Here is an 18,526-nt window from a genome sequence, read left to right as displayed (position 1 = left end):
GCAAGTGATTGCATTAAGTTCTAAGAGAAATTTTAATTGGTCTGAATCTTGAAAGGAACCATGTATGTTGGTTATTAAGTGCTAGGTTGGCAAATTTGAAATATAATATGTTGATTTTCTTTCTCTTACCTTGAAGTTGGGAGACACATCAGTGATGGTTACAGCTGTCAGTAAAACAAAGCCTACTTCGTCTCAATTTATGCCATTGGTGGTAAGTATGTTAAAACTTTATAATTTGTTTAAATTGCAGATTATCATGAAAAATAACAAATTTTTATTATTAGGTTGATTACCGTCAGAAAACTGCAGCAGCAGGAAGAATACCAACTACATACTTGCGAAAAGAATTGGGCTACACAGATAATGAGATCTTAACCAGCAGAGTAATTGGTAAGATTATATGATGTAGAGCACTTTGGTCAACATGGGTTGTTTTTAAATGTGTTTTAAAAATAAATTTGACTTGTCTGGAGCGAGTTTACTACTGCAATATTTTTCAAGTCTGTTTCTACTACAGATATATAATAGAATATAATATTTTTGATCTTTGAATTTGTTGACTAATTGCATTATTATTTTACAGAAATGTATTTCCCTTATACTTTAGTACCCTAGTCTCTAAGATTGTTTAAAATAGTAATGTTACAAAACTTGCTTTTATTAAACATAATTGAGTTTCCGAAATGTTGGATTTGGTAAGTAATTACCTTTCATCAATTTCCACACAGCCAAAGACTTAGCTTCAACAGATTGTTGGTTAGATTGTGAGGTGTGGTACCATGTTAGGGTGACTGAAGAGGAAAAGTGCATGTTCTACAAAGTAGCTCAAGGGGGCCTCCTGTTAGTAAGTTCAAAGCATCACTTGCTGCAGCTGTTAATCTTTGACCGAGTTTGAACTATTCCCATAACCATCTAGCTGAAGAAAAGAACATAACACAGAACAAGTTGTTTTTTAAGTGGTTGTTTTCCTTTAGTAAATGCCAGTTACTTCTATTGAATTTTTCAGATCGTTCAATCAGGCCACTATTTCCTTCAGGATATTTTTATGATACACAGGTAAGTGTTGGATAAAATGCATCATCTTGTGTTTCATTTTTTAGAATAAATACGTTGGCAGATTAATTGAAAATCAAAAAATGCTGCACATTGAAATAACAGATTGCTGGTTTTATGAACCCCGTAACTGGGTTCCTTACCAGCAAAGATAGAGATGTCCGTTGAAATCTGATGATACTATTCTTAACAGTATTTATTAGTAAAAATACACAAAAATAATATCAATGCAAATATACAGATAATATGCATCGTCAATACTGAATCTGAAAGTGCGGGTATAATAATAATCAATAAGAAATAAGCTCTATCGTTGTCTAGGGGATCATGTTCTGTCCGATGGAAATATAAAGTTCACTGCAGTTCCACAAGCTGCCGTTTTTTGGTTGTCGCTGTATTGCACTCTGTTGGAGAGAGAGAGAGATAATGGGAACATTTACCGCTACAGGTTTTTCCAACCTTCCTTTATGACTTTGATCCGTCAGGTGTCTCGTTGTCGTGGCCGTTCAATTGTGATCTCTCCTTTAGCTAAACTGTTCTTCCGTGATGAGCCTGCCACCCCAGGCAAGGGAGGACGCACACGAGCCCCCACCAGCTTTCGCTATAAAACACTGTCATGGGATTTCTAGCTTTTCTCCTGTTGCGTCTAAAGGGGTGTTCCCTGACCCCTCTTTTATCCTTACTCACGGGGTCTCAGATGCCAATCAGGTTGGGATGATGCAATCCCTCAACCAGACCACTCTGGTTGCTCCCTGAGGGGTTTCAGTGAATAGTACAGTACTCAATACACAATTCCGTCTCCAAGAGACAGTGGCAGTTATCAGTGGTTCCGTTCCGCTGATGTCAGGACACATTTCAAACCTTGTGTATTCTGGATGTCTCGCTCTCATTTCCTGGGTCTCAGACCCGAAATAATAGCGATCTTGCGATTCTCAAAAAGGAGGGGGCAACTTAGTACCCTTCGGCCCCTCAGAGTTGTGGCACATTCATAACACTGGTAATACTCAGTAAATCAGTATGTCTTTGTTTGGAGAACAATGCATAAAAAGAATTTTTTATGTATTTTAATGTTTCTATGAAATTATACTCATTTGTTAACTTCCTGAAACCACAGTTGTATTTGCAATTCGTGTAGTTTTGAGACTTTGCTGACTATTATGGGTTAGTGCTTTAGAATTGATCATGTAACAAACTTTTGAAAGCTAACGTTTATCGATGTTGTTTCAGGACATGTTATGTAGCATGTTCATTTTTAAACTAATGATTACCATTACAGGCTTTTTAAATATGAAGATATTTGATTATTCACGTATACCCAAAAATGTAACAACACTTTACTACAGTTTATCATTAAGAAATCATTGCAGTACATAACCAATTCCACACATTCTTTGAAAATTCTCCCATAAACTCATACAAATTGAAAAAACTATGATGAAAAGGTAGTTTTTTGTTTGCCAGTACCATAATTTTCCTCATTACAAGACAAAGTCCCCACAATATTCTACTCCTGATTTACATAATCATTATACTGGATTGAGAAATTGATTCTCAGAGGTGAGCAGATCCTGGCAATTGTAGCTGCATGAATTAATTTCAGGAAGTGAAGCAATGTGTCACCTTCACTCTTGGAACCCTTTTGCCCTCCTCAGGAACTGTGTATAATTGTCAAGAAAGTTAATGCTGGTCCAATAACTAAAGAAAGTAACATGCCCAGCCATTGCATAAGATGTATTCCCAGATGACACATGGTAAAAACCTTCATCTCTTGCACTCTCAAGTTTCTAGCCAACTCAAAAGACCTGTAAAATGTAAGTGACCTTAAAAGTGGTCTTCAATGAAATTTAATCTATGAAATATTGCCACAAAAGAAATCTTACAGTTGAAGTGCATGCTTTTGAAACTTTATGGATAAGCCACTAATTTTCAAATTAAGAGATTCAACTCTTGGATTTTGTTATAACATTTTACAAACATAATAGATTTTTTTTTTGCTGCCTATTTGAACTTGCCGATGCAGATACATATGATATTAAAATTGCATGCAGAATCAAGGGCTCCTTGACTAAAAGTACTTGTGGTTCTTTTCTTTGTGTAAGGTTATATGCAATCTCCTTGCAGTGGATGGCATCAATGATCCTGATGTACTTGCAATTAATGGAGGTAGGAACAAATGATTGTGTGAAAATGGGAACCTTGAACATCAAGTCTCAAATCGTGGTGGGGGAAGGCAGTTGTTGCTCACCTTTAGCTGAGAGTGTATTCTTTCCTATTGGATTTTTTTTTGCCAATCTTTGTTCCTGAAATTCTCTGGGAAAACAATTCCCAACTGATTAGGCACAGGAGCTGTCTGAGAATAGGTATCAGGTTCTGCTCCTGGCTGAAAAGAAATCAAGATGCTCGTTAAATTGAATGTTCCTGAATGTCTTTGCCATTTTCAAAGATGCAATCTTAGGAAATTTTATTGCTTCCCCACCCCCCCCCCCCCCCACCTTAAAGGGTAACACGTGTGTACAAATTTGTGCGGATCTCGTGGGGATAGTTGATTAATGGTTGTATCAAAGGACTTCACAGATTTTGATCTGGTGGTGTTGAATAATATAGGGGGGCACGGTAGTGTAGTGGTTAGCACAGCACTTTATAGGTGACCAGAGTTCAATTTCCATGACTGCCTGTAAAGAGTTTGTACTTTCTCCTTGTGACCACAAGAGTTTCCTATGGGTGCTCTGGTTTCCTCCTGCAGTCCAAAGACGTACCAGTTAAGAGGTTAATTGATCATTGTAAATTGCCCTATGATTAGGTGAGTGTTAAGTCGATGGATTGTGGGGTAGTGCGGCTCAAAGGGCTAGAATTCCTTATTCCGTGCTGTATCTCAATAAATAAATAACTGAAGGGTTCACATCAGGATGGTTTATGATTTGAAGATAAACCTGGTAGGTCCCATCTTTCTAAAACTCTTGTCCTTCTCAGATGGTGGTTAGTTGAAATAAGCTACATCACTTATTTAATGCATCTAGTGGAGAGAATGTGCTACGATAACATGCCAGTTCTGGAAATGATTACATTTCATATGGGCATCTGTTAGCTGATATTGAGCTGCTGTACTGTCACTGTGACCCATTACCCCACCATCTTCATCTTTCTTGAGATATTGTATAAGGCTTAAATGTAGGAACTAATCTCATTTAGGAAATTAGATAATCTTTGCCCGTCATTGCTGCATTTTTTTCCCCAATTTGTTCAAGGGTGTGGACAGCACGTACAGGACCAGCATCGAATGCCCTTGTCATTTTAACTGATAGACCTGCTAAGCTAAATAGCAGCTCACTTCCAAGAACTAATCCCATGGGGAGTGGGGAGGAGGTGGTCTGAAACTACAATACAGCCAGTCAGGATGATTTCTTTCTTTGGACTGCTGTTGTGAATCAGATTTGGTTCATGCAACAATCCTGCACTAGCTGATACTATCTTTTTATCCCAAGTTTATTGAGTCATTTGGTGGATTCAAGCACACATCCTGTATCAGTAGTCCCAGCCTACTGCATAGGAATTCATTGACTATCATCCTGCCAACCATGATATGAATGTTGGCTATTGTAGCCAGCTCATCACTGTTATCTGCTATTTATTACTAACAGCTGTCTGCTGCAGGCAAAGAGTAGCTTTATAATTGGAAAAGCCATTTTCTCTCAAGTGATGCAGTTACTAATGAGAGACGCTTTAAGTTTCCAGGCCAGGAAAAGCAGTCATTTTGCATTTTCCAAAGTCAAACCATGAATGAATTTTGTACGTTTCCATGTTCACACTTACTCCCTTTGACCTTGAGTAAAGACCTAGTATGCTTAATCATTCCTCATAGGGCAAATTTGCCATCCCAAGAATCAGTTTGTTGAAACTTGTCTGCACTCTGTTTATGGCAAGTATATCCTTCCGCGGGTAGAGAGATTAAATGTGTACATGATATTACAAATTCACAAACTTTATTTACTGAAGGGAGTTACCTCTACATTTTTTTAAATATTCAAGTGGTTTTCTAATTCTGAATTAACTGTTTTACCTGTATGTTTACTTTCAATGATTCATGTTCAAAAACAACTACATCATTAATGGTAGATATATTTTGTATAGCTGGATTTCATAATAACAGTGGAGGAGCTTAACTAATAGAATAGCTAATTCTAATACTCATTCCATTTTTCTTTTTAGGATGCTTGCAAACCATAACCATTGCTATGTAGTGTACTTCAAGTAAATTTTCAATGTGTGGAGTGTGACTGGAGTGAGGGTAGGGCTGATCAGGGGTAGCAGAGGAAACCTGCCTAGAGTCAGAGGAAATAGGAAGGTCCTTAATGAATACTTTGCTTCAGTATTCACCAGTGAGGGGAACGTTATCGATTGTAAGAACAGTGTATGTTGACATTGAGAATATGCTGGAACTTTTGAAAAACATTAGATTAGATAAGTATCTGAGGGCCACACAGAATATGCCTGGGTTACTACAGGAAGCAAGAAGAGATTGATGCTTCTTTGCATCCTTGCTGACAGCAGGAGTAGTACCAGAAGACTAGCAAGTGGAAAATGTTATTCTTCTGTTCAAGAAAGGCAATAAGGATAATCCTGCAAATTGTACACCCATGAGTCATACTTCAGTGATGGCAAGTTATTGGAGAAGATTCTTAGAGACAGGGTTTACAAACATTCAGAGAAGCATAGTTTGATTAGGGATAGCCAGCATGGCGCTTTGTGGGGGGAGCAGGTCATGCCTTAGAAGTCTGACAGAATTCTTTGAGGATGTTTCAAAGCATATTTATGAAGGCAGAGCTATGGATGTGGTGTATATGGATTTTAATAAGCTGTTTTCTCAGGTTCTGCATGGAAGACTCATTCAGAAAGTCAGGAAGCTTGGGATCCAGGGAAACCTAGCTCTGTGAATTCAGAATTGCTTGCCATAGATGGCAGGGGGTGGTTATAGATGTAGCTTCCTCTGCCTGGAGGTCAGTGACCAGTGGTGTTCTGCTTAGTGATTTTTATAAATGCCTTGGATGAGAAAGTGGAAGGGTATGTTAGGAAGTTTGCAGATGACATGAAAGTTGGGGATGTTGTGAATAGAGTAGAAGATTATCAAAGATTACAGTGGGACTTTGATAGGCTGCAGAGCTGGGCTGAAAAGTGGCAGATGGATTTCAACCTGGAATAGTGAAGTGATTCACTTTGGAAGGTTGAATTGAAGGCAAAATACAAGGCTAATGGCAGGATTCTTGAAGGGATTGGGTTCAACGTCATAGATTCCTCAAGTTGTTGTGAAAGTTCACAGGGCTATTATGAAGACTGGTGGTGTGTTGGCCTTAATTATTTGGAGGTTTGAGTTCAAGAGCTATGAGGTAATGTTTATAAAATCCTTGTTAGAGCACACTTGGAATATTGTGTTCAGTTCTAGTTGCCTCATTATAGGAAGGATTGTGCAAGCTTTGGCAAGAGTGCAGCGGAAATTTACCAGGCTGCTGTCTGGATTGGAGAGCATGCCTAATGAGGACAGGCTGAGCATGCTAAACTTTTCTCTTTGGAGTGAAGGAAGAGAAAAGTTAGCTTGATAGAAGTGTTCAAGATGACGAGAGGCATAGATCAAGTAGATAGCCAGAGAGGACTTCCCAGGGTGGAAGTGGCTATTCCGAAGGAGAATAGTTTTAAGGTGATTGGGGAAAAGTATAGAGGGTATGTCAGAGATAAGCTTTTTACCAAGAGATTGGTGGGTGTGTTGAATGTGCTGTTAGGGGTGCTGGTAGAGATAAATGCATTGGGGACATTTTAGAAATCCTTACATAGGACATGGATGAAGGAAAAATTGAGTCAATGTGGGAGGGATTGATCTTAGACTAAGTTAGAAGGTCGGCACAATATCGTGGGTTAAGTGCCCTGTACTGTGCTGTAATGTTCCCTAACCCTAACCCTGCACAACATCGTGAGTTAAGTGCCCTGTACTGGGGGACGTCACGTGATGACGTAGGGTCGAGACGTTGGGAACCCAGCTCCCTCGTAAAAAGTAATGAAATAAGGTTTAAATGAAGAAGAGTTAACAAATATCTACTAGAAACTATTTATAAGTAATTCAGGATTATTTTTTGATATGGCTCCTAAACTGAAACAGAAGAAAGCTACTACTTTGAAGACTGCGCAAATCAGCGGGGAAACAGGCCTAACCGTCTCGGCGAAGCCTCGGACTCAAGTTGGATCTCCTCCCGGCGAAGTGCATGGCACTTCTGATGATGCGGGACCGGAAGTTGCAGCAATGTCAGCGGTCTCTAAGAAGAAACGGCAAGAACAACGCATGCGCGGAAGTACGCATGAACAGATATTAACAAAACTACAAATCCCAGCTACGACTGGAAGTGAAATTGGAAGTGGATCAGAAGTAGAAATGGACTCTTGGGAGATTCAGAGGAAGAAGAAGAAGAAAAGAAGGAAGAGATTAAAGGAGACATAAAAGATATCCTGATATATATGATGAATGAATTAAAAGCTATAAGAACAGATATGATGAATGCATTTAAAGCTGTAAGAACAGATATAAGAAGGATACAGAATACACTTGATAATGTGGTGGAAAAACAAAAGAAGATGGATAATAAAGTTAAAGATGGATGTAAAAGTGGAAGAAAACACTGAAAGAATAGACAAGATAGAAGACAATAATCTTGCCTGGACAACAGAAAGTAAACAGATGTTGGAAAAAAATGGATGCGCTTGAGAATTCTAGTAGACGAAATAATATTAAAATTGTTGGTCTTATGGAAAGTACAGAGGGAGAAAATCCAATAAAATTATTTCAAGAATGGATTCCGAAGATTTTGGAAATGAAAGAAGGAAGTCAAGTAATTGAAATTGAAAGAGCACACAGAGCTTTAAGACCAAGACCTCAACAAGATCAAAATCCAAAATCAATTTTGATAAAATGCTTAAGGTACCAAGATAATGAAATGATCTTGAAGGCAGCTACTCAAGGTGCTAAAAAGAGAAAAGAGCCATTGATAATAGAAGGAAAAAGAGTTTTTTTTTAATCCAGACATAAGTTACGATCTTCTGAAGAGGCGGAAGGAATTTAATCCAGTGAAAAAATCTTTCTGGGAAAAGGGCTATAAATTTTTATTGAGCTACCCAGCAAAATTGATCATTTTCCTGGATAATGGAGAAAGAAGTTTCTTCGTTGACTACGGGAAAGCGGAGGAATTTATACAAGAATTACCTGATGTCCATGAAGAGGAGTAAAGAATTATAGAAATGAAATGGACTAATGATGAAGACTGAAACAAGATTGGACGATGGACATTTATAAGGGAAAAAATAGTCGAGGAGTATTAATTGGGAGTAGAGACATTAATTATTTGTCTTTTTTTTCTTCACTAATATACTTTTTTTGTGGGGGAGCTGGGGGAGCTCCTGATCGATGGCTGCGAGTCTCACGTGTACAATCATGGCGATTGCCATGACCCGTAAAATGGGGGGGGGGGGGTAATGTTGTGTTCTTTTTATTCACAACATTAGTGGGGGGGGGGGTTTCTTATATATTAGTTATCTTTCTATTTTTCTTCTTTTTTGCCTGGATAGTTGGAGGAGACTCATAGCAACATGGAGAATTTTAAAGAGCTCCCAAGGTACTATGAATGATTAATTTATTTAATTTATTAAGTTTTAATGTTAATGGAATTAATGGACCTGTGAAAAGAAAGAGTTTTAACATATATTAAGAAAATGAAAGGGTAGATTAAATTCAAAAATGTCTGATCAACGTTTTCGATGTAATCAAGAAATTGGTACTTTTTTACATTCTACTTGGTCTTGTTTTAAAATTCAACCTTTTTGGATAAATTTAAGGCTGTTATTGGAACAAATTACTGGAGTACAACTTCCACATAGTCCACTATTATTTTTATTAGGAGATATCGAAGGGACTTATATTTAATTATGGATTGTTGGAATAATGAAATACATAGTTGTATTCCACTTGAAAAAATTATGTATAATCTAAGAAATAAATATGATATATTTTTGAAAATTTGGTTTCCATACAAAAAATAGGATTAAATACATAGGTCCTTTGAAGATAAAATTATAGTAATTGGGGAAAGTAAAAATAAATATTAAAATTATTTTGAACTCCATGGAGCATGTGGGGATCCTCCGATATCCAGGCAATCTTTCTCTTCTTTTCTTTTTTTTAGATAAGGGTTAAGGGGAGGGGGAGGGTTAATATTATTTTTCTTTTTTTTATGATCACATTTATTCTTTGTAATTTCTAAAAATTAATAAATAAATAATATTTTTTAAAGTGCCCTGTACTGTGCTGTAATGTTCCCTAACCCTAACCCTACACAACATCGTGGGTTAAGTGCCCTGTACTGTGCTGTAATGTTCTGTTTTCTATTTTATAATCAGAATCAGGTTTATTATCATTTGCATGTGTCATGAAATTTGTTAACTTAGCAGCAGTTCAATGCAATCTAGAAGAAAAAAACCCAAAATGTAATAATAGGAAAATAAATAAACCGATCAGTTCCAGTAAAAAAGTGAGGTCGTTTTCAAGGGTTCAACGTGCGTTTAGGAATCAGATGACAGAAGGGAAGAAGCTGTTCCTGAATTGCTGAGTGTGTGTCTTCAGGCTTCTGTACATCCTACCCGATGGTAACAGTGAGAAAAGAGCATGCTCTGGGTGCTGGAGATCCTTAATAATGAACACTGCCTTTCTGAGACACCGCTCCTTAAAGATGCCCTGGGTACTTTGTAGGTTAGTACCCAAGATAGAGCAGACTAAGTTTACAACCCTCCAAGATGGAGCCGACTAAATTGGTTGTGAATAGGGGATTTTGACAGAGATGAGCAAATAATCTCTGTGGAAATTAGGAAATGTTATTTTCCATTAACTCACAGGTGGAAGAATGAATTGGCTCCAGCTGTATTGGTTCCTGGGATTGCCTATTTTTCTCTTTCTGACAATGATGAGGAAGAGGAGATCGCCTACTCTGTTTAACCCATTTGAAATGGAAACAGGATAGCTTTGTGCCCTCAGTCTATACAAGAAAATAACACAATCAGATATAGATGTGCATGGAGTAGGCCCTCACTCTTCACCGAGGCCTTCTACAGAGACTCATGGAAGCAGCTATCAGAACCGATGTGTACAATAGCAGGTGTGATAAGCAAATCAGTCTTCAAGTCAGTCTTAAGGCAGATCCCTGCAGACCCATGCTTCTGATGATTCTACTTGCTAATGCCCAATCACTAGAAAATAAGATGGATTATCTGTTTCTGAACCTGTGGGAGATGAGAGACTGCTGCACACTCATCCTGACAGAAATGTGACTCAAGGACACCACAACAGACTTGGCTAGAGACCCATGCACAAGGTCTGAATGTCCATGCCACTAAGAACTGATGCGTGAATGCCTCAGTACTAATTGTTGCTGCTTACATTCCCCGCGCCTGTGCTTGTACTGGGGAAGTGTTGCAGGAGCTTTACGGCACCACTGGTGATCGTGTACCCGCTCATCCCAATGGCATCTTCATTGCTGCTGGTGACTTCAGTCATGCTAACTTAAAAACAGTTCTGCCAGAGTTCTACCACCACATCAACTTCACAACCAGAGGAGAGCTTATATTCAGACTGGTTTATATCAATATTCATGGAGCCCGTAAGGCTGTCCCTTGCCCTCACCTTAGAGACTCTGACCACATATCCCTTTTGCTAATTCCTGAATACAGTCTACCAGTTAAATGGGTCAAACCAGCTTACAGGGAGATCAGGACCTGGCTACAAGGTGCCACCTCGGCGCTGCAGGACTGTTTCGAAAGCATATATGATAATCTCGTCAATGTTGATGAGTATGCAAGATTGGTGAGTGGCTAGATAGGAAAATACATTAAGAACATTACTGTGATTAAACACTACACTGCCAGGGCAATCCAGAAGCTGTGGAGGTTTGTATACTGCTTAGGGATTGGGATGCTGCCTTCAGATGAAATGTGATGACTCTAAGGTCAGCAAGTGCCATGTTTTCCCATGCCATCGGGAAGGCAAAGCAAGAGTGCTCACAGAAAATTCACAGACACCTTTATTACGCCAGGACACAGGACACGTGTGGCAAGGTATGCAAAACATAACAGATTACAAGCCCACCCTGCGCATCGACATTAGCAACGCCTCCCTTCCTGATAGTCTGAATGCTTTCTATGCACAATTTGAAGCAATGAGTGACTTGACTGAGAGGAAAACCCCCTCTACCCCTGAGGAACAGGCATCCTGTCTGGCCCCATTCAAGGTGAGGAGGGTCCTAGCTAGGGTACACTTGACCAGGTATATTGACCAGACAATATACCTGATCAATTGGTAAGGAACTGTGCGGCCCAGCTAAAAGAGGTCTTAAGAATCTGTCCTTGCAGGCTTCATTGAAGCCACCATGATTCCGGTGCCTAAGAGAGTGGCGGTAACTGGCCTAAACAATTACTGCCCAGTGAAACTGACTTCAAAAATCATGAAGTGTTTTGAGCAACTTGAAATAAATCATATAAAGTCCCATCTTCCATCTACATAGGATCCTCTTCAGTTCGCCTAACGCTCAAACCAGTCCACTGATGATGCCATAGCCTTGTCTCCCTCCTAGAAATCAATACATCATACACCAGGATATTGCTTATTGACTTCATCTCAGCATTTAACATGATCATCCCTCATGCTGGTGGGCAAACTGCTTTTGATGGGACTCAACACCAATGTCTATAACTGGATCTTGGACTTCCTGATGGAAAATCCCATTAGTCTGAGTTGGCAGCAACATCTCAAGTTCCTTCGTGCTGGGCACTGGTGACCCCCCACTCCGCACCACTGTGTACTCCGCTGACTCCTGACTGCACTGCCAGAACCAGCGCAAACCACAGCATCAAATTTGCTGATAATACAACAGTAGTTGGCCTCGTTAGCAACAATAACAAACAACATTAAAACCAACAATAAAAGACGAGAAGGCGGAGTTAAGATGGCGCTATACAGCAACTCCTTTGTTTGCATTTTTGGAAACAGCTCTATTTCCATCTTTAATATCTTTATTTTGCCCTTTCAGGGTTCTTTTGAAGACCCTAACCCGGAGTTACATGCAGACTTCAGTTCTTTGTGGGAATGGGACCCATTCTTAGGGTTTCAGGACCGGTCATTATCCGACATGCCAAAGATTCGGGCCTGAGAGTCTCGCTCGTATTTGGAAGCCTAAGATCGGGCTCTGGAGGTGGGTGGATCGAGAGTCGGTGTCACGGCAGGAGACTCGTGTCATCGGGGGGGGGGGGGCGGGAAAATCTTTCACTGTGGGCCCAAAGACCCAAGATCTTTGCAATCTTCAGGCACAGAACTCATAAAAAGCAATGAAATGGACTTTTAACATTGTAAGCCAGCGAGTTATGTTTCCCGCTCACTGTGAAAATGGGGGACACCTCCCTCTCCCTTATTAGGGAGAGAGAGAACCTGTGGCTTGTCAAATGCAAAGTCTTTGGGGTAACTGCAAGCCTGTGTCTTTGCTATCGCCTAGCTCATGCCTGTGCTTGGTGGTGGGGAGAGGGGATTGTTGCTTGCTGCCGCTTACATGTGGGAGGGGAGAGTTGGGGGTACTTTAGGGTTCTCACGTTTAACTGTCATTCATTCTTTGGGGCACTTCATAGATGTTTGCGAAGAAAAAGCATTTCAGGATGTATTTTGTATGCATTTCTCTGACATTAAATTGAACTTTTGAGTGGACATGCAGAGAAGAGGTAGTAAGGTATGAGAACTACAACCTAAGTCTCAACACGAACAAGACAAAGGAAACGATTATGGACTTCAGGAAGACACAAGTTGATCCCTCTCCATTGCACATCAATGGTTCTGACATAGAGAGAGTGAAGAGCACAAAGTAATCTAACCTGGGCCCACAACAATTAGTCAAGAAGACACAGCAGTGTCAACACTTTGAGGAGATTGAGGCATGCAAGCTCTCCATCCACATTTTAACAATTTTCTACAGGAGCACCATTGACAGTATCTTGACTGGTTGCATCATTGTGTCATATAGAATCTGCAAGGCGTCGGACCACAAGACATGGAGAGTATAGTTAAAATCACCGACAGGATCACTGGGTTGCTCCCGCCCCTACTGGTAACATTTACCAGGAGCATTGTACATGAAGGGTACGAAACATTGTTCATCTGTATCACTCATCCCACAATCTTTGACCCACTACCATCATCAGGGCTAGGACTATCAAACTGCATAACAGCTGCTTCCCTCAGTCTATGGGACTATTGAACACCCTGCGAGCTGTTTACCCTACTATTTACCTGTGCTGTGCACTGCATGCATTTTGAATTTTATTAATATATTTATGCTACTGTTTGTTTTATGTGGTGTTAGTGATGTATGTTTTGTGGGTGCACCGTGGTCCAGAGAAATGTTGTTTTTGGTTGTGTGTGTCACAGTCAGATGACAATAAACTTGAATATTTTCAATAAAATGTCTGAGACCAGATCCCCTCAGCAGGAAACACAGGAACATCTGGATAGGGAATAACTCATTAGACAAGTTATATTTAGGGAGGCAAAGATGCCGACCCTGTGGTGGAAATTAATTCCATGATCCAGTGTGGTGGGGGTTCATGTTGAAAGCTGAGGCTAAACCAAAACCTAGTGGTACCTGGCATGAGCCTCTTCACGTGAAACACTGATATTGCAGGAAAATGTTGATTATTTTTTTCTTCATTAAAATCTGGCAAAGTGAGTTTCTATAATTTGAACAGTAATCGCTGCACAACAATATTTATTGCGTCTTGAACATACATTGTGTATTGACAAAATCCATGACTTAAAAGTTTGGTGGTTAAAACTTGCATGTCACTTACAGGGAGTTGTTGAAACAAGACCATTTAAAAAACTTATTACTTTAGTACTGCCAGAATTTTAGTCAGATGTGGTGGTCCTGGTGTGGATGCTACGTAGCCTATTTGTTGATGGGAATGGAACAAAGTCAATGAGCAGGGTGTGTGGGATCCTTCATGATCTTATTGGGCCTTTTCATGTATATATGTCCTTGATGGTGGGTAGGCTGATGCTGGTAATGTGTTTGGCAGTTTTGACTACCTTCCTGTCTGCAGGGGTGCAGTTTCCGTACCATGCAGTGATGCAGCTCATTAGGATGCTCTTTACTGCACATCTGTAGAATGATGTCAGTATAGATGTGCATAGTCCAGCTTTCTTCAGTCTCCTCAGCAAGTGGAGACATTGGTGAGATTTCTTAACTATATAGGATGTGTTCTGGGACCATGAGAGATTGTGCAGGATGTGCACTCCTAAGGGTTTGAAACTGCTCGCCGTTTCCACTGCTGTACTGCCAATGTAAAGAGTGGTGTGAATTCTCATGAAGTTAATAACCATCTCCTTTGGCTTGTTGACATTGAAGAAAAGATTATGTGCCTGGCACCAGGCCTCAAGCTCTTCCACCTCTTCTCTGTAGGCTGTCTCATTGCTGTCGGTGATGAGCCCCACCACTGTCGTATCATCAGTGATTACTCTGTGTTTGGCTATGCAGTCATATGTGAGTACAGTGTACAGCAATAGGCTCAGAACACAGCTCAGGGGCCACCTGTGTTGAGGATGATAAGGAGGGAGGAGTGGTTGTGCATCCTGACTAGCTTGGGTCTGTTATTAGGAAGTATAATACCCATTTGCACAGTGGTGTATTTAGACCAAGGAATAAGAGTTTGTTCAGCGAGGTCTGTGGGACAGTAGCAATGAATTCCAAATGGAAAACCAGAAACTGCATTTTGACATGAGTGTCCTTGCTTTCTGGTGAGTCAGGGCCAGGTACATGATGGATGCTATGGCATCTGTTGCAGAGCAATTCTATCGGTATGCATTTTAGTGAGAGCCCAATGTGAAAAGAATGGAGTTTTTGATATGTGGCATTAGCAGCCATTCAAGGCACTTCATGATACCAGGTGGTAGTCATTTAGTTCTGAAAGTGTAGAGTTCTGTGGTACAGAGATGACTGTGACTGATTTGAAGCATATGAGGATAACTACCTCATCTGTTGACATCAGTTGAAGATGTCCATGAAGACATCAGTGAGTTGCTGTGCACACTTCCTATGTACTCATCCTAGGACATTGTCTAGGCCCGGCTGCCTTATGGGGGTTGACTCTGCAGAGATCTCCTTACACCTGCTGTTGTTACAAATAGTGGCTGCTCACTGGGGAGAGAGGTAGCTTTCATGGCCAGTGTTGTGTTGCATGTCTCAAACCATGCATAAAAGTTGTTTACAGCGTCAGGGAAGGAGGTGTCACTGGTATAGTCAATGCTGTAACATAGTCAGTAATGCTCTTGATGCCCCTCCACGTGTGCCAAATAAGTGGTTTTAACCCTTTTGATGCCTAAGAAGTTTTTTTCCCTGGTGCTTTCACCAGACTTGAAGGCAGTGTCCTGGGCCTTGAGCATATCTTGGCATTCAGCCAGAGCTTCTAGTTGGGCCATGAGATGATCGTTATTGAGGGATTGAGCATCATTGTCTGCACACTTCCTGGTGTAGCTGATGACAGATGAGGCATATTCCTCAAGATCTGTCTTTCCATTTGTGGTGCCCTCCATGAACATCTGCTAATTAATCTTTTCAAAACAGGTTAACTGGCAGATAAGTAGTGAAATGAAGCAAATTTGGCAAATTAATCTATTGGACAAATCAGTTGTGAAATTCTCATAATTGCCTTAATGTTATTGATCTTCCTGTCATTGTAAATTGATTATCAGTCATTGCCATTTACTGGAGACATATCATCTATTATTAGACCTCTATCCTGCATATAAATATCAGCATAAAATTAACTATTTGTTTTGAATCACCTAAAGCTTTTGATCTGCAAGGTAGAATAGTTGGTTTTGATTTTCATTGTCCACAACAGTGAATTTTCATACAACGTACTATTTAAGTGCAATAAGTATAATTTTGCTTGCCTACTTAACACAAAAAATTTTGCTCTTTCTCTCAGATTTTAATACAAAGCTTAAAAAAAATGAACCCATCCAGGCAATTTCAGATTGTGAATTTTGGTTGGAATACATTACACCCAATATTTACTTAATGTAGTAGATTTCACCTCTTTCAATTTCTCATACGACTTACAATCCAAAAATATTGAAAGCCAAAGATAATCACGGTACAGCTTTTAAAATGCAAGATTACAATCACACTGTTTTTCACATTTCAACGTCATAAGGATACTCAATCCGTCTGTCCACTCTTGTGCTTCAAAGCAGCTCAAAGGTCGGGAATATGAATGATTAAAATTTATGGAAACAATGCAGCAAACAAGTTTTTAAAAAATGTATATCATTTGTGAAATTGTTTCTTCATGTGTACCAAATTGCCTTACTGATTTTAACTTCCCCCCCCCACCCCCTCCCCCTCTTTTTGATAGCATCTGCAGCCTTGGCATTGTCTGACATTCCATGGAATGGTCCTATAGGTGGGTAATTTTTCTTGTTAGGACTTGTGAGGTCAAGATTTATTTAATTATTATAGGTTAACATAAAAATGATATGGTACAGCACAGGAACAGGCCTTTCAGCCCGTGATGTCTGTCTACCCATTCTCTATATATCCATATGCCCATCTAAGAGCTACTTAAAGTCCACTAACTATCTATATCCACCACTACCCTGGCAGCCCATTGGAGGCAATAACCACTCACTGTGTGTGTGGAAAAACAAGCTTTCTGTGCGCATCTCCCTTAAATGGCCTCTTTTCACCTTGAATGTCTACCCTATCTATACCTCTTGTAATCTTATAAACTTGTATCAGGTCTCCCCTCAGCCTTCAATGCTTAAGAGAAAACAGCCCAAGTTTCTCCAACCTCTTTTTATTTATATAGCTTGTACCTCTATTCCATCATCCCCGAAGTTTCCATTATCATCCTGTACTGGGGAAACCAATATTTCTTGCGATACACCAAGTGCAGTCTAATCGAAGTTTTATACATCTGCAACATAACTTCCTTACTCTTATGCTCAAAACTTCAACCATTTATGGCAAGCATGCCATGTCGCCTTTATTCTTCTGTTTACTTGTGTAGCCACTTTCAAAGACCATAGGATTTGGATTGCAAATTCCCTCTTCACATCAGTGCTGTATAATTTCCCCTTGTATTTGATCTCACAAAGTGCAGTACCTCATACTTGCCCTGATTAACTTCCATCATCTGCCATTTATCCGCCCATGTCTGTAACTGATCTATATCCTGCTGTGTCCTTTAACGATCACTTTCACTGTTCACAACTCCACAATCTCTGTGTCATCTGCAAAATTACTAACCCAACAAACTACTTATTCATCCAAGTCATATATATCAGTAATTTCAAAGGACATGGTCATGGACTCTCCAGACAGAATGACTCTCCCTTGTCTTATTTGGCCAAGCCAATTCTGAATCCAAACTATCAAGTCACCCTGTATCCCATGCATCTTAATCTTCTGGGTCAGCCTAGCATGAAGGTCAAATGCTTTCCATAAGCAAACTGATGAATTAATATCATACAATGTAAGGTGGCGTTTGACGTTTGCAGGAACCCCAAGGAGTAACTCTGCCATCTCATTAGCAAGTACCAACAAAAGCATGTTGCTAGGGTATCCAAATAATGAATTGGTATTTGAATGCAGTTTTGGCAGAGATTCAGAACAGGGAACAATACTGCACTGGAACAGACCCTTCAGCCCACAACATTGTGTCAGACTGAGTAAGCTGTTGATACTAATTCCTCTGCATGTGGTCTGCTTCCATGTATTCTGTGCATATTCCTGTGTCTGAGAACCTATTGTACCTGCTTGCATCACGACCCCTGGCATATACCGATGTGTTTTTTAAAAAAAATCTTGCCCTACACATCTCCTTTAAATTTTCAGCCGCTCACCATAAATGTAATCCCTTGAGTATTGGGCACTTTGACTGTGAGGAGAAAGATATTGGCTGTCAGTCTATGGCTTTCATTACGTTATAAACTTGTCAGGTCTTCCCTCAGCCTCTCCCACTCCAGAGATAACATCATCTGTTTATCCACCTTCCCTTTACAGCATATGCCTTCTAATCCAGGCAGTATCATTGTAAACCTCTTCTACTTCCTCTCCTCCACATCCTTCCTGTAAAGAGTTGACCTGAATTAAATGCAATATTCCAGATTGTTGAACCATTTTCTTAATCAATAAATAAATAAATAGATAGATAGATAGATAGATAAATAAATAAAAAGACTACTTTGTAATTTTATTCTGTGAAAGATCAATGAAATATGGGGAGGAATGTACATTTCCAGTTATGGGGAAAAAGTGGTAATAAAGCTATAATTATTAATATTTAAGCTATTATATTAACGGTTTTAAGCTGGCAATATGATATTTAATGCAAACTTGTATATCATTTA

General features: G+C 39.7%; 1 protein-coding gene across 1 annotated transcript in view; it reads left to right on the top strand.

Annotated features, from left to right (window-relative positions):
• LOC132402902 (polyribonucleotide nucleotidyltransferase 1, mitochondrial) overlaps nucleotides 1–18,526 on the top strand; it is a 63,628-nt gene that overhangs the window by 6,122 nt on the left and 38,980 nt on the right. The window contains exons 3-7 of the mRNA XM_059985978.1: nucleotides 137–211; nucleotides 285–390; nucleotides 1,007–1,056; nucleotides 3,153–3,216; nucleotides 16,531–16,578. Coding sequence (XP_059841961.1) covers nucleotides 137–211; nucleotides 285–390; nucleotides 1,007–1,056; nucleotides 3,153–3,216; nucleotides 16,531–16,578 — 343 coding nt within the window. The remainder of the gene's footprint in view (nucleotides 1–136; nucleotides 212–284; nucleotides 391–1,006; nucleotides 1,057–3,152; nucleotides 3,217–16,530; nucleotides 16,579–18,526) is intronic.

The sequence above is a fragment of the Hypanus sabinus genome, chromosome 12 (assembly GCF_030144855.1).
Source record: "Hypanus sabinus isolate sHypSab1 chromosome 12, sHypSab1.hap1, whole genome shotgun sequence".
Lineage (NCBI taxonomy): Eukaryota > Metazoa > Chordata > Chondrichthyes > Myliobatiformes > Dasyatidae > Hypanus > Hypanus sabinus.
The sequence above is the reverse complement of the archived record's forward strand: the minus strand, read 5'-3'. Positions and strand labels throughout refer to the sequence as shown.